Consider the following 18623-nt stretch of genomic DNA (forward strand, 5'->3'; position numbering starts at 1 on the left):
GCTTTACCTCAAGATAACCTGGATCAGATTCATTCTGTATTGCTTCATAGAGTTCTGCACCGTCTTGCATTGCATGGATCTGTTTTCTGGTTAAAGTTCGTCGACTTACTCCGCTTTTAGCTTTGGCTATTAACACAAAAAATGAGAATATATAAAAAAAAAAACTAAAAAAAACATGATTTAAGTTCAAAGAAAACCCCAAATTGTACTGTATAAGCATGTTCAAAACAATAGGAAACAAAGATTTTGGTTATTCACCTATCAGTAATCTCTACTTGAAGTAATTCCTCCATAAAAACCATGTTTAGTGATAATAATTCACAACCAAAGAAAGCAAAGCAACTCCAATAATTGCTCCTTAGCGTAATAAGTGCCATATCTGTAGACGTGCTACTTTTAAACAAGACCTCCAAACTCAGCCTGCAAAGATGCCCTCTGGATTGGAGAAGGTGATAAGGGAAGGGTCTGGGACGATGGTAGGTCTTTGAACGAATGATGGTCCTCTTCCAAATTACCAACAGGAACACAATCAAATACTGTTCACTCATTCACTGACTTCCTCTCAATTATTGACATCTCTAATGAGCGACACACTAAGGATATTCAGCAGCATGTTAAGACAGGTCACTTTGCAAACATTAAAAATAGCACAAGTCTACAATATATTTTGGTACAACAGGCAGTCACTTCCAAAAGTCATAATAAAGCAAGCCGTTCAACAACAAACTTTGCACCCATGTCTTCAGATCATAACCAATCATTTGGATTTTCAAAGGCACTTGAAAACAATTCATTTTTAGCCACAAATTCTTAGTCCGTTAGCTCTGTTTTGTTATTGGCTCAGTGCCAATACAACCTAGACTAGCAGTGAGCTTTGTATATTATGTTTAAAATGTGGAATACTTGACCGCATGTTATCAATCATTTTTACATCCAGTCCGCACTAAGGGGGTCATTAGGATGGCAGACGGACTTTGTCTGTCCGCCATCCTGTCGTGGGATTGGACCGTCCGCCATAAGGGCGGAGATCCCGTGCGTCGAATTAGGATGCCCCCGCCACAGTGGCGGGTGCATCCCGTATTTTTAACATTGCGGCGGGCGGTGCCGCTATGCTAAAAATGCATGCTGTGCGTTTCAAAGCACAACATGACAGGCACCGTGCAGTGCCTGCCATGTTGTACTTTGAAATGCATGGGGGTACCATAGGAACCCCCCATGTGGACCTCCCAACCACCATTCACCCTGGGGGCCCGCAACAGGCCCCCAAAGCAAAGACCGTATGCCTTTCTACGGCGGCAATGCCGCCGTGGAAAGGCATAGGACCGCAGGCACCATAATATGGTTGGCGGTGTCTCGCAGACACCGCCACCATATGTAAGCACTTTTTCTGCCGGTTGCGAATGCGACCGGCAGCCTTGCCGTCCACCACGGACCCCCCATCCATCCTAATGTGGCGGGGGGTCTTTTCTGTGAGGATGGCGGACCGATTGCCCCTGCCGCGCCGGCGGTGGCTACCGCCAGCCTGGCGTAGGCAATCCGTCCGCCATCCTAATCGGCCCCCAAATTGGAGAGAAGGTGACCTCCCAGGACACCCACATTGAGAACAGGAACAGAAGTACTGTCTTTTGTGACACAGTGAGGGAAGTAGTAATAAACTACTTTTAGGTGAACCTCGATAGTGTGCGAGATGCAGGGCTGGAGCGGATGACTTTCAAAATGGTGGTGGGAGAACCATGCATATGTTCAATGTTTAGGGTAAGACTGTCACTTTTAACAAGGCTGAAATTCCTTGAGAATGAAATAACTAACATGGAAATATTGCAAGTATCTACTTAATGGTGTAGAATTTAGGCCAACACATTATTTACATCAGGGATCAGGTCAAGGACTTGAACTCTCTCCTGGGGTGGCCTCATTAGATGACAAATAGACATAATCTTTATGACTTGCAGAGGTGTGGAATTCCTATAGACTGACGCCCAGGACATATTGTATGAGGTCAAGGACAGCAAGTTTGCATGTGTATTTTGCCCTTAGGACAAGTAGACCCAACCCCCTGCAGCACAAACCCTTTGCCTGTAAGTTTACAGTACCACATTATGGATCAGGGAAGGGCATTGTCTGCAGCTAAGGTCATTTTTGTCTTCATATGTTGATGCTGTCTGAACTTGTATTTTTGGTTCATTAATGCAAAGCTTTTATTATTAGGGTGAGCGTTCTAAGAAAATGTTGTAAGCTAGGACTGCACTACTGACATCAGTTCCAATATAAACATGTGTACACATGTTTTCAAAGTTTAGCAGTATGATGCTATGTATAATTCTCCCAGAATGCTCTCTGATTCAATGCAAATATTTGCAGAAGCTTGAAAGCAAGAGGGATGATTTGTCACTTTCAAAATAAAATTTTCACAATGCAACTCAGAAAAAAAACATTTAGTTAAACTGCAGTATGACTTTAGTTACCATTTCTTTGCAGCAACATTCAGAAAATGCGTTCATGCATGCTAATATTTTCAAAAAATATTCCTAATGGATAATCGGTGTAACCCGTTTTAACAAGATTATGGGAAACATATAAATAAACAAGTATTAGCAAAGTCAGTAAGTCTGAAATTAGTGGTCAGCCTTTTGGTTTGTCAATGCATGTCTTGTTTTTGCTTTGTTTTTGTAAAGCCTTATAGGCGTGGGAGCTGCCGGGCCCTCGCCATTATTACAAGCATTGGCAAAAAGCAAAAAAATATTCTGGTCTCAAAAAGCACATATTGCAACATTAGTTCCTGGCACTGAACAAAACTACTTTGTGTGCCAATACGCTCTTGGTGAAAGATCAGAATGCTGTCACTCAGAGTGAAGCCATCCGATAGAGAGGGAACATTTTTAAAACACAGAAGGTCTTGGTTAACGTCAGACTTAATTATGGACACAATTATTCAATAAATCTCAAAAGTGCACCCATGTTATATGTCCTTGCATAAGTGCAGATTCACAGCTTTCATGAATTCACAAGAATTTACAGAAGTAGGTTAAGAAATCGTAGTCCTAGGAAATATTTGTGAACTGAATTTTAGCAGTAGCAAACATGCATGTGAAGATTTGCTCATGCAAGTTTGCAAGTTCACTTTCCCTCCAACCACTTTTTTCCCAACCCTGGAAGAAGTTGTATGTCTGCCATTGTCAGGAGTAAATTTCCAACCTTTCTCAATATAGGAAAAGATTAGAGAAGAGCTGGTGAAAACACTTAAAACATGCAAGTTAGTAGGTTTGCACAGACTCAAAAGGGCATATTAGTACTGGAACTACAGTTTACCACTACCTACAGCCCCAGTATGTATATCTGCGGGAAAGGTGGCAAAATAAGGGAATTCCGAGTATTATTATACACAAATAGAGGGACAAAGGGCTTTTATACATGAGATGAGGTCCAGCACAGTTGCCCAAATGCAATATGAAAATTAAAGTTGTGCTGATCCTGAATGATCTAGAATTTAGCAATATACAAAGGATAGTCGGCTGCAGAGTCTATGAGAAGGGAATCCATTTTTTTGGAATGTAATGCCCTCACACACCCAGTTGGTTGTCCTGATTCATCATCGGGCTGCTCCTCGTCTGGCCGGCACTGCAATGCCTGACGGGCTCCCGATGAGGGGCACTTTGGTGGAGATCTTTTTCCAAATAGCCGTTTGGTGCCGTGGGGGTTAGAGATTCAGTGAATGTAGATGAATAAGTGGTGTGTGATGTTTATGTGAGTTAAAACAGCGTTGGGAGTACCAGCAAAAAATCTGGCGATTGTTCCCATAGCTGTAAATGTCAAAACTTTGCATACCTTTATCACCCACACGTAAATATGTTGTATGTAGCGCATGCTCTTTCCTGTGGCATTTTCTTTTGTGTGGATCAGCACCTGGTTTTCTGCTGCGGAGTGAATTCTCACTATGCCTTGATATAGAAGGATATCTTTCGATGGCTGGTTGTTTTCCTCATCTTCATATTCTTTTAGCTGGGGTAACTTGCAACTCAGTGCTTTGGCTTAATCCCATTGCTTCTCTACTCCCCAACTCTTTACTGAAACTGACTGATAACTCTGTGTCATTTGTTAGGGAAATGTAACTGAGTGCACTGTGTGCAATTGTTGAAATAAGTTCCCCATGGCATTGCCAGGTTTTAATGCAGAGTAAGAATACACATAATTTCCAGGAGGAGTTGGATTTTATCATTAGGAATTAGCAGCAGGGATGCTGCTGCAGCCTCACTGCACAGAGATACTAAGCAACTAATTTACTGTGTAGGATTTAGGGTAGTAGGGCTTGATGTGCTCTCTGGAAACATGCATCTGGTAGTCAGGTCCAGCTCTTCCACCAAAGCTCAGTCCAGCTACTCTGCTGGCAGGAGAAGAGCAAGGTGGCCAGCCAGTAAGAGTGGAGAGCCTCACTGATGCCACAACTTTCAATGTTGGTGCACCACTCACCCACACAACCACAATGCTACCTCGAATGCTATTGTAGCTCCCATCCATACCAATGCAACTCTCATCAGAACTGGTACAGGCTCCGACTAAACCAAGTGCAGCTCCCAAGGCAGAGCAGAAATCCTCCTATATAAACCTGCACCACCACTTGTCGGTTCAGCTCACAGTCATGATTCCACTACTTCAATCTTGCCTTAAGGGGTGGAGAGGCAATGATACCTCCTTCTCACAAGAGGGCTCACTAAAAAAACAGGACACAACATAGAAAATACGAAAGACCTGCTTCTCATGCGCTACTCAAACGATTTCTTACTGATGGTTTTGGAAAGGCTGTCCTGCGAGGGACTCGCACCTCCATTCTAAAACGGAGGTCTTTATGTAGCTACAGCTCCTTCAGAAAGCCTGATTTGGCCATTGAGCATGAAGTTATGGTTCGCTGTAAATAGGGCAACCCAATCTTCTCTCAGGAGATGGGTACGTAATACAAACACAAAATCTTATGAAGGAACGGTTTTAGAAAATCTTTAAAACATACATTAGATGATTTGTCTATATACCAACCCTACATCATGTAACACTTTATTTAAACATGAGTCACCATCCTCAAAATCTGAAAGAAAACCTACCATTCGGTCAGCTCTTATGTATTTGTAGGAACTGTACTAAAAAGCTGACTATTTTAAAGGAGCAAACATTCTAGATAACAAAATTATAGCAAAAGGTTACCTTAACCATTTGGTAAAGCAGCCTCTAAAAAGAGTATTATCCTATTATTGTGATTGTTTTCTCAAAATGACCTACTTTTGGAATTGAATCTTACAGAGTGAATAAAAGAAACCTGAAGAACTGGCACCTGCTACAATCCGAGACCTTCCAAAATAAACAACTGGTTTCATTTAAAAGAGGTCGAAATATTACCGACCGATTAGCTAAGGCTTATAAGGAACCCATCAAACCTACTATTACCAGCATGTGGGGTCTACAACCATTGACAAGCCATTATAAATGTGGCCATTGCCTTACATTTAACTATACTTCCAACATAAAATCATGTACAATCAATAGACGTAAATGGGAACTTAGGCACCTCTCTGTGTTATCAAGAATGCTATTTACTGCATTGAATACCCAGTGGATTCCTCTACACTGGCAAGACAACTCAGGAAATCTGTTGCAGGATTTTATAGCGACAATCAAGGATTTGCTCCAATGTGGAGAACGCACCATTAATTGAACACTATAAAACCTTCAAACACTCCCACAGTGAGATTAAATGCTGAGTGCTTGAAACTGTGAAATGCTCTGTCAGAAGACATAACATGGATGAGCTGATCACCAACAGCGAAAAGAAAATGCATCTGGCGAGCTAATACAAACACCAAAGTACTTAATTCTACTACTGAATGGTTCGCCTTAGCAACTTTTAACTAATGCATTTCCTTCCTGTTACAAAAATACATTTTCAGCTTAATTATCGTTCTATATTTAGGTATTTACTAGTGTTTATTGTTAGTTTGAGTAGCTAGTTGGTATGGTATGCACGTTTTGGTGTACTTGTTGTTAGTTTTGTTTAGCAATTTTTGCTTTTTTCCAATATTAGTTAGATATGTTTCTTTAGATATTCCTTCATTGCGGATTAATTTCTACCACTCCAACATGGTGCCTAGTCTTAACTTGACTGTTGTTTTACCACTCTAACATTGTGCCCATTTATAAACAAGATTATTTTTTCCGCTTAATTTATTTTTAAGCTCACGCCTCTAAAATCATGTTTCATTATTTTAATAAGGGGCCATCCTAAACTTGACCCTCTACCATTGTGCCCTAATGTAAAATATGTTGTGATCACAATTCATTGTTGCTGTATCTAAAAATGCAGGTTTTCCATTATCCTTAAATGTAAATGTAAATGTATAGGCATTTATATAGCGCACTACTTACCCGTAGGGTCCCAAGGCGCTTCGACCGCTGCGAAACCCTTCCTGGCTTCCCTGAGAGATGGTCCCTTAATGGGTATCTCCAGGGTGAGACCAGGCATCCCCGGCGGTCTGGTGGGGCCGTTAGTGAAGATGAGGCAAGCTAATGCCCAGAGTTGCCGAGTGTGATCTCTGATCAGAGTGGGCACCGAGGCGAGAGAATTATCGAGTCCGCTGACCCTGGTCCAGAAACCTGCCGCGCCGGGAATCGAACCCTGGTCCCGGGCCGTCCTCTGCTCTCGGGTCTGCCGCCTCTAACCAGTGAGCCACACTACTTCCTTATAATCTATGCAATATGTTTGGAACTAATTTTCCACATTTTTAGACACTGATATTATCTATTCACACACTTTGCGTTGTCTTTACTTCTTTGATACATTTACTGCTTTGCCTAGTATTTGATGTATTTTAAGACTCCAAGATGGCACAAGAAAGGAGGTCATAATCACAGTGCTAGTCTTTTTTGCAGACATTGAATACGTTTTTATTCTTATTTTTTATTTTCCATTCACACTACTTATTGTGTCTGGATTGAAATTCGATATTCATTCTTCAATCTATACCCAATCAATAAATAAAACCTACTTTATTCGATTAATACAGAATTAATCATAAAAGTTTAGATATACATCACAGATAAAAACTCTAAAAGAGAACAGTTCATTCATATCAGCAAATAAGCGATTCCATGCATATACAGGAGGCAACACTGTAACAGGCTAGAGAGTCCGGCAGCATAAGTAGAAAATATTGGGCCGGGCGACATTGTCTAAAATTATGCTTATGCAAAAGTGGAATGAAAAACATTTTCCAATGATTACAATAAAACTTGCAAAAAAATAAGCTGTGCAAATCAGTTTGACGTGAGAAAACATTACATGGGCAACAAGGGATATCATTAGTAGAGTAAATACCAGCAGGGTGGGCCAACATAGAGGAAATATAATTACGGTGTATCCTGAACAGAATAAATCTGTGGTGAGGGATTGTTCCAAACTCCAAACAGGAGGGTTATCCCCTCAACCTGCAGTGGGCCTTCAACGTATTCCCTGATAGTCGGTTTATTACGGTGTACATTTATTCTCGCATCATTGGCAACGGGTCTTTAAAGCTTTTTTCGATACAGATGCACATTTTCCTGGGAATTTAAATAAACTCCCTGGATCTAGGGTAAGCAGGGTGTTTTTCACATACTTTAACCATTGAATATCCTCTGTATGTTATAGGGATTTACAATCCATTATTATTTGTTGGGTAAGGGACACAGTATCGCTGAGCCATATTGAGTGCCATAGGATAATGGCTGCTAAGTTTATCAAATCAGTTATACAGGGGATATTTAGCTCTTGATGTAATTTGAAGTTGGAACAACTAATAGGGAGGCTCTTCATTAATTTCCAAAAGCAATCCTCTATTTTTTGCATCCCCTTTACATTAACATAGCCCCACACTCCTGCACCATACGCAGCTACTGCACTAGATTTTGCCCCATAAACCTTTCTTAAAATATCTAGGTTCCATGTTCCCAACTTTTTTGAAAATGAACGAATGGCATTTGTACTCTTTTCAGGGATAATCCCACAATTCTCTACCATATTCATCCAGGATGCCCTATAATCTAAAGTTACACTTAGATAAGAAAATAACTTTGTCTGTACCACTTTACGATAAGAAATAAAAAAGGACGGAGGATTTTTCAACTTTTGACCTGCAATTCAAACAAATGACTTAGATTTTTTTGTATGAAGATCCAGGCTTTTCATGAAAGTATTTAGCAATTTCCGGAGTGACCTTCCGTGGGCCCAATAAAAAATGCATCGTCTGCATATAATAAAATTGGGATGCACATTTTATTTTTTCTAGGAACATCTATGGCTGAATCTAGCATTTTGAACTCCACCCCATTTGTATATAGCGAGAAAAGGGTCGAGGACACACCCTTTGCAAACTCCTCTAGTAACTGAAAACCATCTGGTACACTCACTCTGTAGACCATACCTTACACATGCTTCGGCTTTCGAGTACAGTTGTCTTATGAAGGTCATTATTTCCTGGTCTACCACCATTTCCCTCATGATCCTCCATAGATGGGAATGGGATACGCAGTCAAAGGCTGCGCTAAGATCCATGAAGGTCAGATATAAATTACCTTGCTTAGCGTGGGTGTACTACGCTTTAAGCAGACTCAGGTATTGCTCATGAGTGCCTCTACCTTTTCTAAAGCCATATTGTGCCGGGATCAGGATGTTATTTGTCAGTGCCCATGCCTCCAATCTATTTAATAGCACTCTGCCCATACGTTTTGCTGTGCTGTCAAGGAGAGAAATTGGGCTAGTTTCTGGGGTCTAGTTTATCTCCTTTTTAGGTCTCGCCCTGGCGAAAGAGCGCGAAGCACGTTCTCGCCGCGAGACCTATAGCAGTCAGCTCTGCTTACAAGGAGCCAAGGGAGACAGGAGATGGGCGCGCGCAGCCTCAGGAATCGGATCAGGTTGCGCATGCGTTCACTATCTACTGTCTCCCTTCAAAGCTCCAACACACACAGCCACACCTCCCCCTGCTTTCGCATACGCTCACGTTCGCACACACACACAAGCGCATACACAGAGAGACACACACACGCACGCATACACACGAGCACACACATACAGAGACACCCCCCTACCACACACACACAAGCGCACAGAGACCCCAGCGCACACACACGAGCGCACAGACACCCACCCCTCCGCCCCCAGCCCCACTCACCGCATCGGCACTACTCGTTCTAAAGCCTCCACGGGGCTCTCCCTCGGGCATGGGAGCCCCGCGTCACCACTGCTCCTCTGGCCAGCCATGGCGCGGGCTTCTAGCAGAAAACGGAAGTCCGGCCCCACGACAGGTTTCGGCAATGCATGCACAGTACTTTCCCTTTTAGACAGATGACTTCACATTCGGCCTGTAGCGAAAGCGAATTCCGGAAAGAGGGACTTTTTGGCCCAATGGTTTTTTTAGCGATAATTGAGATTACATATGGCTTGCTGTGGCGTGTGTGCACCACTCGCGGCGTGCTTTTTTTTTCCCCCGTTCCGCTTCTTTTCTGTCGGTGCATAGTTGTGAACATAGCAGCTAGTTGACGGAGAGAAAGTACTAGCCTGCGGACAGCGCCTATTGTACAGCGGATGTGATGCTGTACGTTCACCCGTGTTCAGTGCTGGGCAGGAAGCGGTCACGGCTGGATTGCCGCAGTGACAAGTGCTGGGCAGTGGGAAGATGGTGGCGTCTCGTCGCGCTCCGCATCAGCACCATCCGCCGCCCCCAGTGGTACCCCCAGCTGCCCATGCTGTGCCGCCCTCCACGCCGCGGACCCCAGCCTCTCCCCGGGCCGCGGCTTGGACGCAGAGCCCGAGGGGGAGGTCAGCAGAGCTGTCCCTAGCGCCGTCCTGGTTGGTGCTTCCTGCGACCCTAGCCACCCTGATTCCTCTCCTCTGGGGGTCGCCTCAGGCTCTTGCTAGTCTTCCAGCAGTAGTGGCAGTACCAGCTGCCCCTCCTCCGGCTCCAGTACTATGGATAGCCCCGCCGATGCTGCTGGTGTGCCCAGACCCTTCCGAGAGCTCTTCGAAGCTTGCAGGAATGGGGATGTGTCACGAGTTAAGCAACTGGTGGAAACAAGCAAAGTAAATACCAAGGATATAGCAGGCAGGAAGAGCACCCCCTCTGCACTTTACAGCCAGTAAGAGAAAGGGAGATGCATTGACAGGACAGCTCGTCCATTGTGTCTCTTGGTTTATATTTATCTTAAATAGCTCCACTTGCATATTTATTTATGTTATCTGCCGGTGTCTCTAGGCTATCGATCACGAAACCTATTAGTCTGTCCAAATGTTTACATTTTATAACAGACATGCTCTGTGTCAATAATGAGGTGGTGTTATTCGTTGCTGTCACTTCTTTGTTATTGCATCATTTATATAGCGTTTGCTACCCCTGTATGGGATGCTGAAAAGCTTGTGTACATGGACAGCATGCTCCGCCCTATCGGGTGTGTTGTTGGAACTAGGTTCTCTTTGTTTTGATTCTGTGTGGGAAATAGTTCTATGCCTTGCGTGAAGACCACCAGGGTGCTTTTATTGTTTTATGGGGCGCACCGGGGTGCTTTTATCTTGTTTTGGGGCGCAGTGCTTAGTAGTGTGAGAGATTTGCTGTTCATGATTTTCCAGTAGCTGCTCTGCAGGCCCCTGACAAAGCCAATAGTGACCTGTGGGATTTGCCAATACTTGTTTTGTTATGGGGTTGGGGGCGGGTCAACCTAGACTGTGCAAGGGTGCAGGCAATGAGAGGAACAATGTGAGGGGTCAACAGAACTGGAGATGGCGGGGGATCAACAGGGCCAGGAATTGGGGAGTTGTTAGCAAGACCACAGAGAGCAGGGGCAGTGTGGGAGTGCTCAAGAAAACCAGAGAGCAGAGACAGGGGTCTGCAAGACCACGGAGAGCGGGGGAGGGAACAGCAAGGCTACAGAGGGCCTTGACCCTCAAGACCACAGAGAGCGTGGGGAGAGCACAGGGGTCAGCAAGAGCATAGAGAGCTGGGGTAGAATGGGAGGCGTCCGCAAGACCATGGAGAGTGGGGGGATGACGGAAGGGATCAGCAAGGCCACAATTGAGGAGAGGGCAGGAGGGGACCGCAGAAGCATGGAGAGTGGGAGCAAGGGAGGGAGACAGGAGTACGATGACTGAGAGCTGGAGAGGGTGGCAAGCAACTCGGTTGTAGGAGGGGGCGGGCCAACCAATGACATGAAGCTTGGGAGATGATTGCAACCACATGCACTCTTATGGAGTGCTACGCCTATATTAAAAAGAAGTACCTCCAAAAGCGTGAGTGGAAGGACACTCACCAATGAAGCTACCTACAGGGAAAGCAGAAACGAAAGGAAGAGAATATGAAACAGTTAGGCGTAGATTATGAGAAGAAAAGAAATTAGTGACTTTGAAGCTAACCTGTGGTAAGTAATTGGTGGGGTCTAAGCCATTTAAAAAATATATATATATCTATATATATATTAGCAAAAAATCTTTATAATTGCCGTAGGCAAGACCTAAAAACCATTGAAATTCACCATTTATGGTAAGCTGTACAAACTATAACTCGCACAACAGCTATGCAACACATAACTCGTACATCAGAGGTTATGCTCATAAATTCACAGTATTTATACCACTGAGTAACATCACCTAGAAAGACGACATTAAATAACGCACAGCACACAACCACACACACGCAACTACACACACACACAACCACACATACAACCACACACACAACCACACCATCAGTGCACACTTTCACCAGCGACAGACATCAGTCATCAGTGCATGCTTTCACCGGGCACAAACACCACCAGCCATCATTGCACGCTTCAACCAGGCACACACCACCAGCCATCAGTGCATGCTTTCACCAGGCACACACACACCACCAGCCGTCAGTGCACGCTTTCACTGGGCACAAACACCACCAGCCATCATTGCACGCTTCAACCAGGCACACACCACCAGCCATCAGTGCATGCTTTCACCAGGCAGACACACACCACCAGCCGTCAGTGCACGCTTTCACCAGGCACACACACACACACACACACACACACCACCAGCCCTCAGTGCACGCACACACCACCAGCCGTCAGTGCACGCTTTCACCAGGCACACACACCACCAGCCGTCAGTGCACGCTTCCACCAGGCACACACACCACCAGCCATCAGTGCACAATTTCTACAGACACATACACCACCAGTCATCAGTGCACACATCAATTGTTAACGCATCAACAATTATTATTGTAGCAATCGCAGTATGGCGCACTTTACTTTTAAACATATTTATCTAAAGCGCAGCATGCCACCATTGCTCCAAAAATAAATACACATTTTTTGGACTACAATTTATAGACTTTTGTTGCAATTGATGTTGCAATATTTAGCAATGCCAATAGCTCAAACTTAATTAATGCGAGACCTATTGCATTGCAAATGCTTGTTTGTAAATTGGTACTAAAACTGCTTTATGCCAGGAAGCAGGAGGTCCCGCTTTTGCTATGGCATTAAGTGTATTAGTAAGCAAGTGTCCCCAAAGATCGGGGCAATCTGCAAAAAAATCTATTGGGGCACCGTCTATACCAGGTGCCTTATTACTGATACATTGTGCAAGAGCTACACCTATCTCCGCATTATTAAAAAGAATGAAGATACTAGACGATAGAACAGACTCTTCATCCGTCGCCACGTGAAGGACTGGGTTATTTAAGACCCAGCGGTGCCAGGGGACAACACCTGAAACCTTCGTGGGTAACCTGCTCCGGCGTACGAATGACAGAGACACGGGACACTTCCTTCGGCGTCAAAGATTCAAGGTTTATTTACTGCAGGGAAACACAGAAGTCACAGGAAGTACAACGGGTGTAGTTCGTGGAGACTGCTTCAAATTGGTTCTGTGGGTCGCTCCTTTTATACATAATTCTCCCATAGGTTTACATGGTACACAAAGGTTTACGACTTGGTTCCCACAATTATCCCCGAGAGGGGTCGCTTTGGTCACTTTGATACATTCAAGGTCCGGAACATAAGTGCGGAAACATTTGGCGGTTCCCAACTGTAAAAACCCATCTTCCCACCATTAGTACATTCCAATCGGCAGTAAAACAGATCGAAGAAGGAACAAGAACAGGTGCAGAGGAAGATGGAAACAGTGGGAAGATCGAAAAGGGTGTAAAAGGGGAGGTATCAGGAAACACGAGCTACAGGCATCAAAGGAACGTGCCTGATAAGATGCACGGCTGAGACAATAAACCGGCACGGTGAGATGAGCCTCGAGCGGGGCCATCTGCCTTACAGTATCATCCCCCTCGTCATAAAGACACTTTCAAAGGACATGTGTCTTCCGCAAATATCTTGGGAATCCCAGGGTCGCGAAGCGGACAACGTCCGTTCGCTGGCTACTTGAGGGCAAGAGACAAAATGGATGCCGTATCTAAGATGGAACCCGTGGGTACAGATAAAAAAAAACACGTAACAGACGAACGGTTTAGGTTAGCACAGCGAAACTGCGTACACCCACTAAACTCGTCATTTGCGGTTCATAGATACCAGACTCGACCATATTCGTGCGAGTCGAAAACACCACTTACAATTGTCATGGAACCTCAGACGCTCCTTTTGCCCTCATGTAGGCAAGCACTAGTCGGAATCATACTCGATATTCATCAGACCATCTAGATGTTGCTGTAACATAGCTCTGTCCAACCGAGCCCCCTTGGTAACAGGTGGCTGTCTTATACACGTTGTAGCACAAAGGCCACATAAGGCAGGACCACACTGCACACACAGGCAGCACGTGAACAGGAACGCCACAACAACTCCGATGATCATCAGAATCTTCCAACCCCAAGTCGACATTAGGCCCCAAAACCACCCAAGTAGCGTCCAATCCCCTACATCCACGTGTATGGATTCAGAGATCTTATGCAACTTCGAGATGGCTTGATAGACGGTCGGAGCGTTATCTGGAATGAAAATACAGCAGCTCGAATGGATCACCTTACATACCCCACCTCGATCTGCTAAGATCACGTCTAAAACCATACGGTTTTGTAACGTCATAAGTCTATCCGCCTGAAGTTCTGTGGTGATATTACCAAGGGCACTGGCAGTAATATTAGCTGTCGATTCTACCACTCGAGTCAACTGTCTCAGGTTCCTACTATTAACCATAGGCCCCCAAAACGGGAGGAAACCCTTGAAAAAGTCTCCTGCCTCTTGACCGGCAGTATCCTCTTCGCTAATTACGCCTCTCACAACTCTAGTTTTGTGATAGTCTGCGTCTACAGTGAAAGTCGGAGGCAACAGATTTGCGATAAAACATGAGCCCATAAAGTCAGAGGGCAACCATGCATACGCACGATCATGGCAAACAAAGTATGTACCCTTGGCAGCCAGAAACACAGGGGACGAGACCATCGGCAGAATGTAATTCTCGGTGCAAGCACTCTCTCCAAGTCGGGCTTTCGATCTTCGGCCAAGACCCATTAGACAAAAATTACCAATGTGGGGTCCGACCCATATCGGAGGCGAGCTTTTAAGCTGTTTTTCACTCGTGAGCGCACTATACTCGACCTTACTCAGGACCCTATAGGCTTGTACCTCTTCCTCTGGGATGAGCGACGGCTCATAGATATCTCTATCTAAATCTTCTATCGCTATGGACAAAGGCTTATGATACGAGCCAAGGCCAAAGTAGGGAGAACGTGGCTCTCGACTGGGGTAAGAATCTAGTGCGCTTCGAAACATTGTTTGGAATGCTCGAGCTGAACCCTGGGAACTATACGGTAAGACCAGATATGGAATTCCCTTATCCGTGGTATGTGGCATTAGTCCACACACCCAACAATTAGTAGTATTAACCACTAACTGGTGCTGATGAAGGAGCTGAATAAAGGAATTATTTCGAAATTCTGCACGTCTAGCCTGCTCGTGTTCGGGTAAGATATGGAAAGAATGAGGAGATGCAGTGGAGGTAAGTTTAGGGTCAGAAGTAGGAGTAGGTATGGCAGAAGGTAAGAAGTACGACATCATGTAATACACCCCACCCGCCAATAGTGCAGAAACAATTAAGAGCAGTACGAATATTTGAAACATAAAACATTTGGTACGAGTAAGTTGTTGTAGCTTGAACCTTTGCGCCTGAGCTTCTTCCAAGTCCATCAGCTTTGAAAACGCCATCCCCTATGACCGTCCGCAACGTTTCTTGACGCACTTCGTTCTGTGTAGCAATAGTCAATCCCTAGGAGTTCCCAGGAACCGACGGTCTTTAACCTAGCGTCAAGACCTGCTAACCAGAAGGAAGTACACGCGCGGCCCTACGGCCTTTATTCACAATGGATACGTAAAATGTCTCTCAGCTGTGGAAGCAAAAATACATGTGGAACGAAACTCAATATATACAAAATAATGACAATGATACGGGTGTTCAGACTGATCGTGGAAAACGGGATAATGCAATTGTCAAGGGACAGAACGAAATCTTTTATTTGTCCTTAGTGCTGGAACGCAAAAAGTATCGAGTTTTCCCAGGACGTGTATGTTCATCAAACAAAGGATCCGATGAGGGAACAGAATCCTGTTGATCAGTCGAATGTTCTGGTCTCGAGTCTTTTGATGACAAATGTTCAACAGTGTCTTTCTGCTGCACTGAGGATTCTCCGACAGGTTGTGCGTCGCTAAAAGGTACAAACGCCGGCAATCCTTCGGATTCAGCTGAAGCAATGCCCCTCCTCACCCACGAGTCTGCCGGTAAAGGAATAGGAATTTTCTTCGTATGGGTGGCATGCACCCAATTTTTTCGGCCCTCTAAACGGACGGCAGTTCTCGTGGCAAGGAGGACCTGGTAGGGTCCGGTAAACTGGGGTTCCAAGTTCTTCTTGCGGGCAAAATTTCTGGTTACCACCCAGTCTCCGGGCTGGAGCTGGTGGCCTGGACCCTCCGTCTGCGTCGGAAATGCTTCGTAAACCTGTTGGTGAATTAACCTCAGTTTAGCAGTCAGATCATGAAGATAGTCAATCAACATTGGGTATTCAAGACTGGAGAACACACCCGGTCTAGGGACCCCCCACACATTCGCAGGACGACCGAACACTATTTCATAGGGGCTAAGCCCTACTCGGGAGTGTACGGTTGCCCTAGTTGACAACAAAGCTAAGGGTAAAGCATCAGGCCACGAAAGACCAGTCGTAGCCTGAATCTTCGCTAGCTTTAGTTTAAGGGTGCCGTTATACCCTTCAACCAAACCAGCTGACTGGGGATGATTGGCGCTATGGAATTTTTGATTAATTCCAAGGCCCTTACACACACTCTTCATCACACTTCCCACAAACTCACTTCCGTTATCCGACCATACAATCCGAGGCATTCCACACCGAGGAAAGTATTCCTTCAGTAGGATTTTCGCAGTAGACAAAGCAGTGTCGTCTTTGAGGGGATAGGCTTCAATCCATCGGGAGAACGCGCAAACCACAACTAAAACGTATTTCAGGTTATTGCATCGCTCCATATGGATGAAGTCTAATTGGATCACCTCAAAGGGACATGAAGGGGGAGCAAAGTGTCCAGGAGGAGTTGGGGTCCCCTTACCAGGATTGTACAACATACATACCATACAATTGTTAACCAACCGTTCAGCACATTTCGTGATACCATCATTCTTCCACACATGGGACAGCAGCTTACAAATACCTTTCACACTAATATGTGCTAACCCATGCGCCATTGTCACAACAGCTAGCACATACGCATCCGGCAACATCCATCTCTTATGTTCCGACAAATCAACCCAACAACCATTCGCATCCAACTTTCCCGTACTTTCTTTCCACTTCGTCTTTTCAGTCTCGGTGGCCTCATCTTGAATCGCTTTCACACTCTCGATAGTGTCCTCACACATACTAGTCTCCGTAGGCCACCTAACCGAACTCATCACATACATCCTAGTGCTAAGGTTCCGGGCAGTCTCCTTAGCAATCTCATCCGCAAATGCATTACCACGACCAACATCATCCGTCACCTTACGATGTGCACTACATTTAACAATCGCTACCTGTTTAGGCAACGTAAGTGCATCCAAAAGATCATTCACAAGTTGTCCATGCTGAATCTTCGTACCATGAGACGTCATAAAACCTCTCTCTCTCCACAACCGTCCAAAGTTATGAGCGACGCCAAACGCATATTGGCTGTCGGTAAACACATTCACACGTTTTCCTTTCGCCAACACACACGCTCTAGTTAGAGCGATCAGCTCTGCAGCCTGGGCAGAGTTCTGATTCAATCTCGCAGTTTCCACAACAGTATTCAAAGTCACGACAGCATACGCAGTAGTCACATCACCATTCGGCAATTTAAAACATGAACCATCCACATACAAAGTTCCGTCTGGATTTTCCAAAGGAGTGTTTTTAAGGTCCACTCGACCTTTCGTTTCCTCTTCAGTCCTCAGATAGCAGTCATGGGCTGCTATTTCATCTGACTCTGTGCTAATTGGTAACAAAGTCGCCGGATTCAGAACATTACAACGTTTTATCTGAATATGACTTGCCAACAGCGTCAACTCGTACCCAGACAACCTCGCACTCGTCAAGTGCTGAGTTTTCGTGCGATTTAAAAGAGTGTCGACTGCATGCGGAACCATCACCGTAAGCATATTATCCATGACCAATCCTGCTGATTGTCGGATGGACACCGCAGCTGCTGCTGTTGCTCTCAAGCAACTCAGCAATGCTCTAGCTATCGGGTCCAAGGTCGAGGAAAAATATGCACATGGACGTTGCTTGCCACCAAAAGGTTGCGTTAAGACACTCAAAGCACAACCTTCCCTCTCGTGAACATATAATGTAAACGGCTTGCTGTAATCAGGGGTACCTAACACAGGAGCCGAACACAATGAGTCACGTAATTCAGAAAAACTTTTCTGACATTCTTCCGTCCATGGTAAAGGAGTTGAAACATCCTTGCACGTAAGAGCCACCAATGGTTTCGCTAGCAATGAAAAATTCGGAATCCATTGCCTGCAATACAACGTGATACCTAGAAAGGCACGCACATCTCTTTGGGTTGTTGGCACAGTCATTCGCGCAATTGCTGCAATTCTCTCTGGGGTCAACCGTCTTCCCTCCTTTGACAATAAGTGACCTAGATAGGTTACTTCTTGACAACAATATTGGAGTTTAGAAGGTGACACCTTGTGATGTAAGTCACAAAGATGTTGCAGCAACGACACCGTAGCAATTTTGCAAATGTCCTGAGTATCTGCAGCCACCAATAAGTCATCGACATATTGGATTAAGGCCGCACCAGCCGGCAACGAAAACGCATCCAGTTGACCCTTCAAGGCTTGACTGTAAATCGATGGACTCTCACAGTAGCCCTGAGGAGCGCGCTTAAACCGGAAGCTGCGACCACCAAGAGAGAAACCGAAAAGGTCTCTGCTTTCCTCGGCAATCGGAATGCTAAAGAAAGCATTCTTCAGATCAATCACCGAAAACCATGATGCAGAAGCTGGAATCAGAGTCAGTAGCGCCGTGATGTCAGGCACAACGGGGAACTGAGGAATCACAATTTTATTTACCTCCCGCAAATCGATAACAAAACGATAA

The 18623-nt window shown here is 45.0% G+C and overlaps 1 protein-coding gene across 1 annotated transcript in view; it reads right to left on the reverse strand.

Annotated features, from left to right (window-relative positions):
• Window positions 1-18623, reverse strand: part of BRCA2 (BRCA2 DNA repair associated) — a 616646-nt gene that overhangs the window by 238410 nt on the left and 359613 nt on the right. The window contains exon 22 of the mRNA XM_086935127.1: window positions 8-126. Within this exon, the coding sequence (XP_086791253.1) occupies window positions 8-126 (119 nt within the window). The remainder of the gene's footprint in view (window positions 1-7; window positions 127-18623) is intronic.

This window comes from Lissotriton vulgaris, chromosome 8 (assembly GCF_964263255.1).
Source record: "Lissotriton vulgaris chromosome 8, aLisVul1.2, whole genome shotgun sequence".
In the NCBI taxonomy this organism is placed as follows: Eukaryota; Metazoa; Chordata; class Amphibia; order Caudata; family Salamandridae; genus Lissotriton; species Lissotriton vulgaris.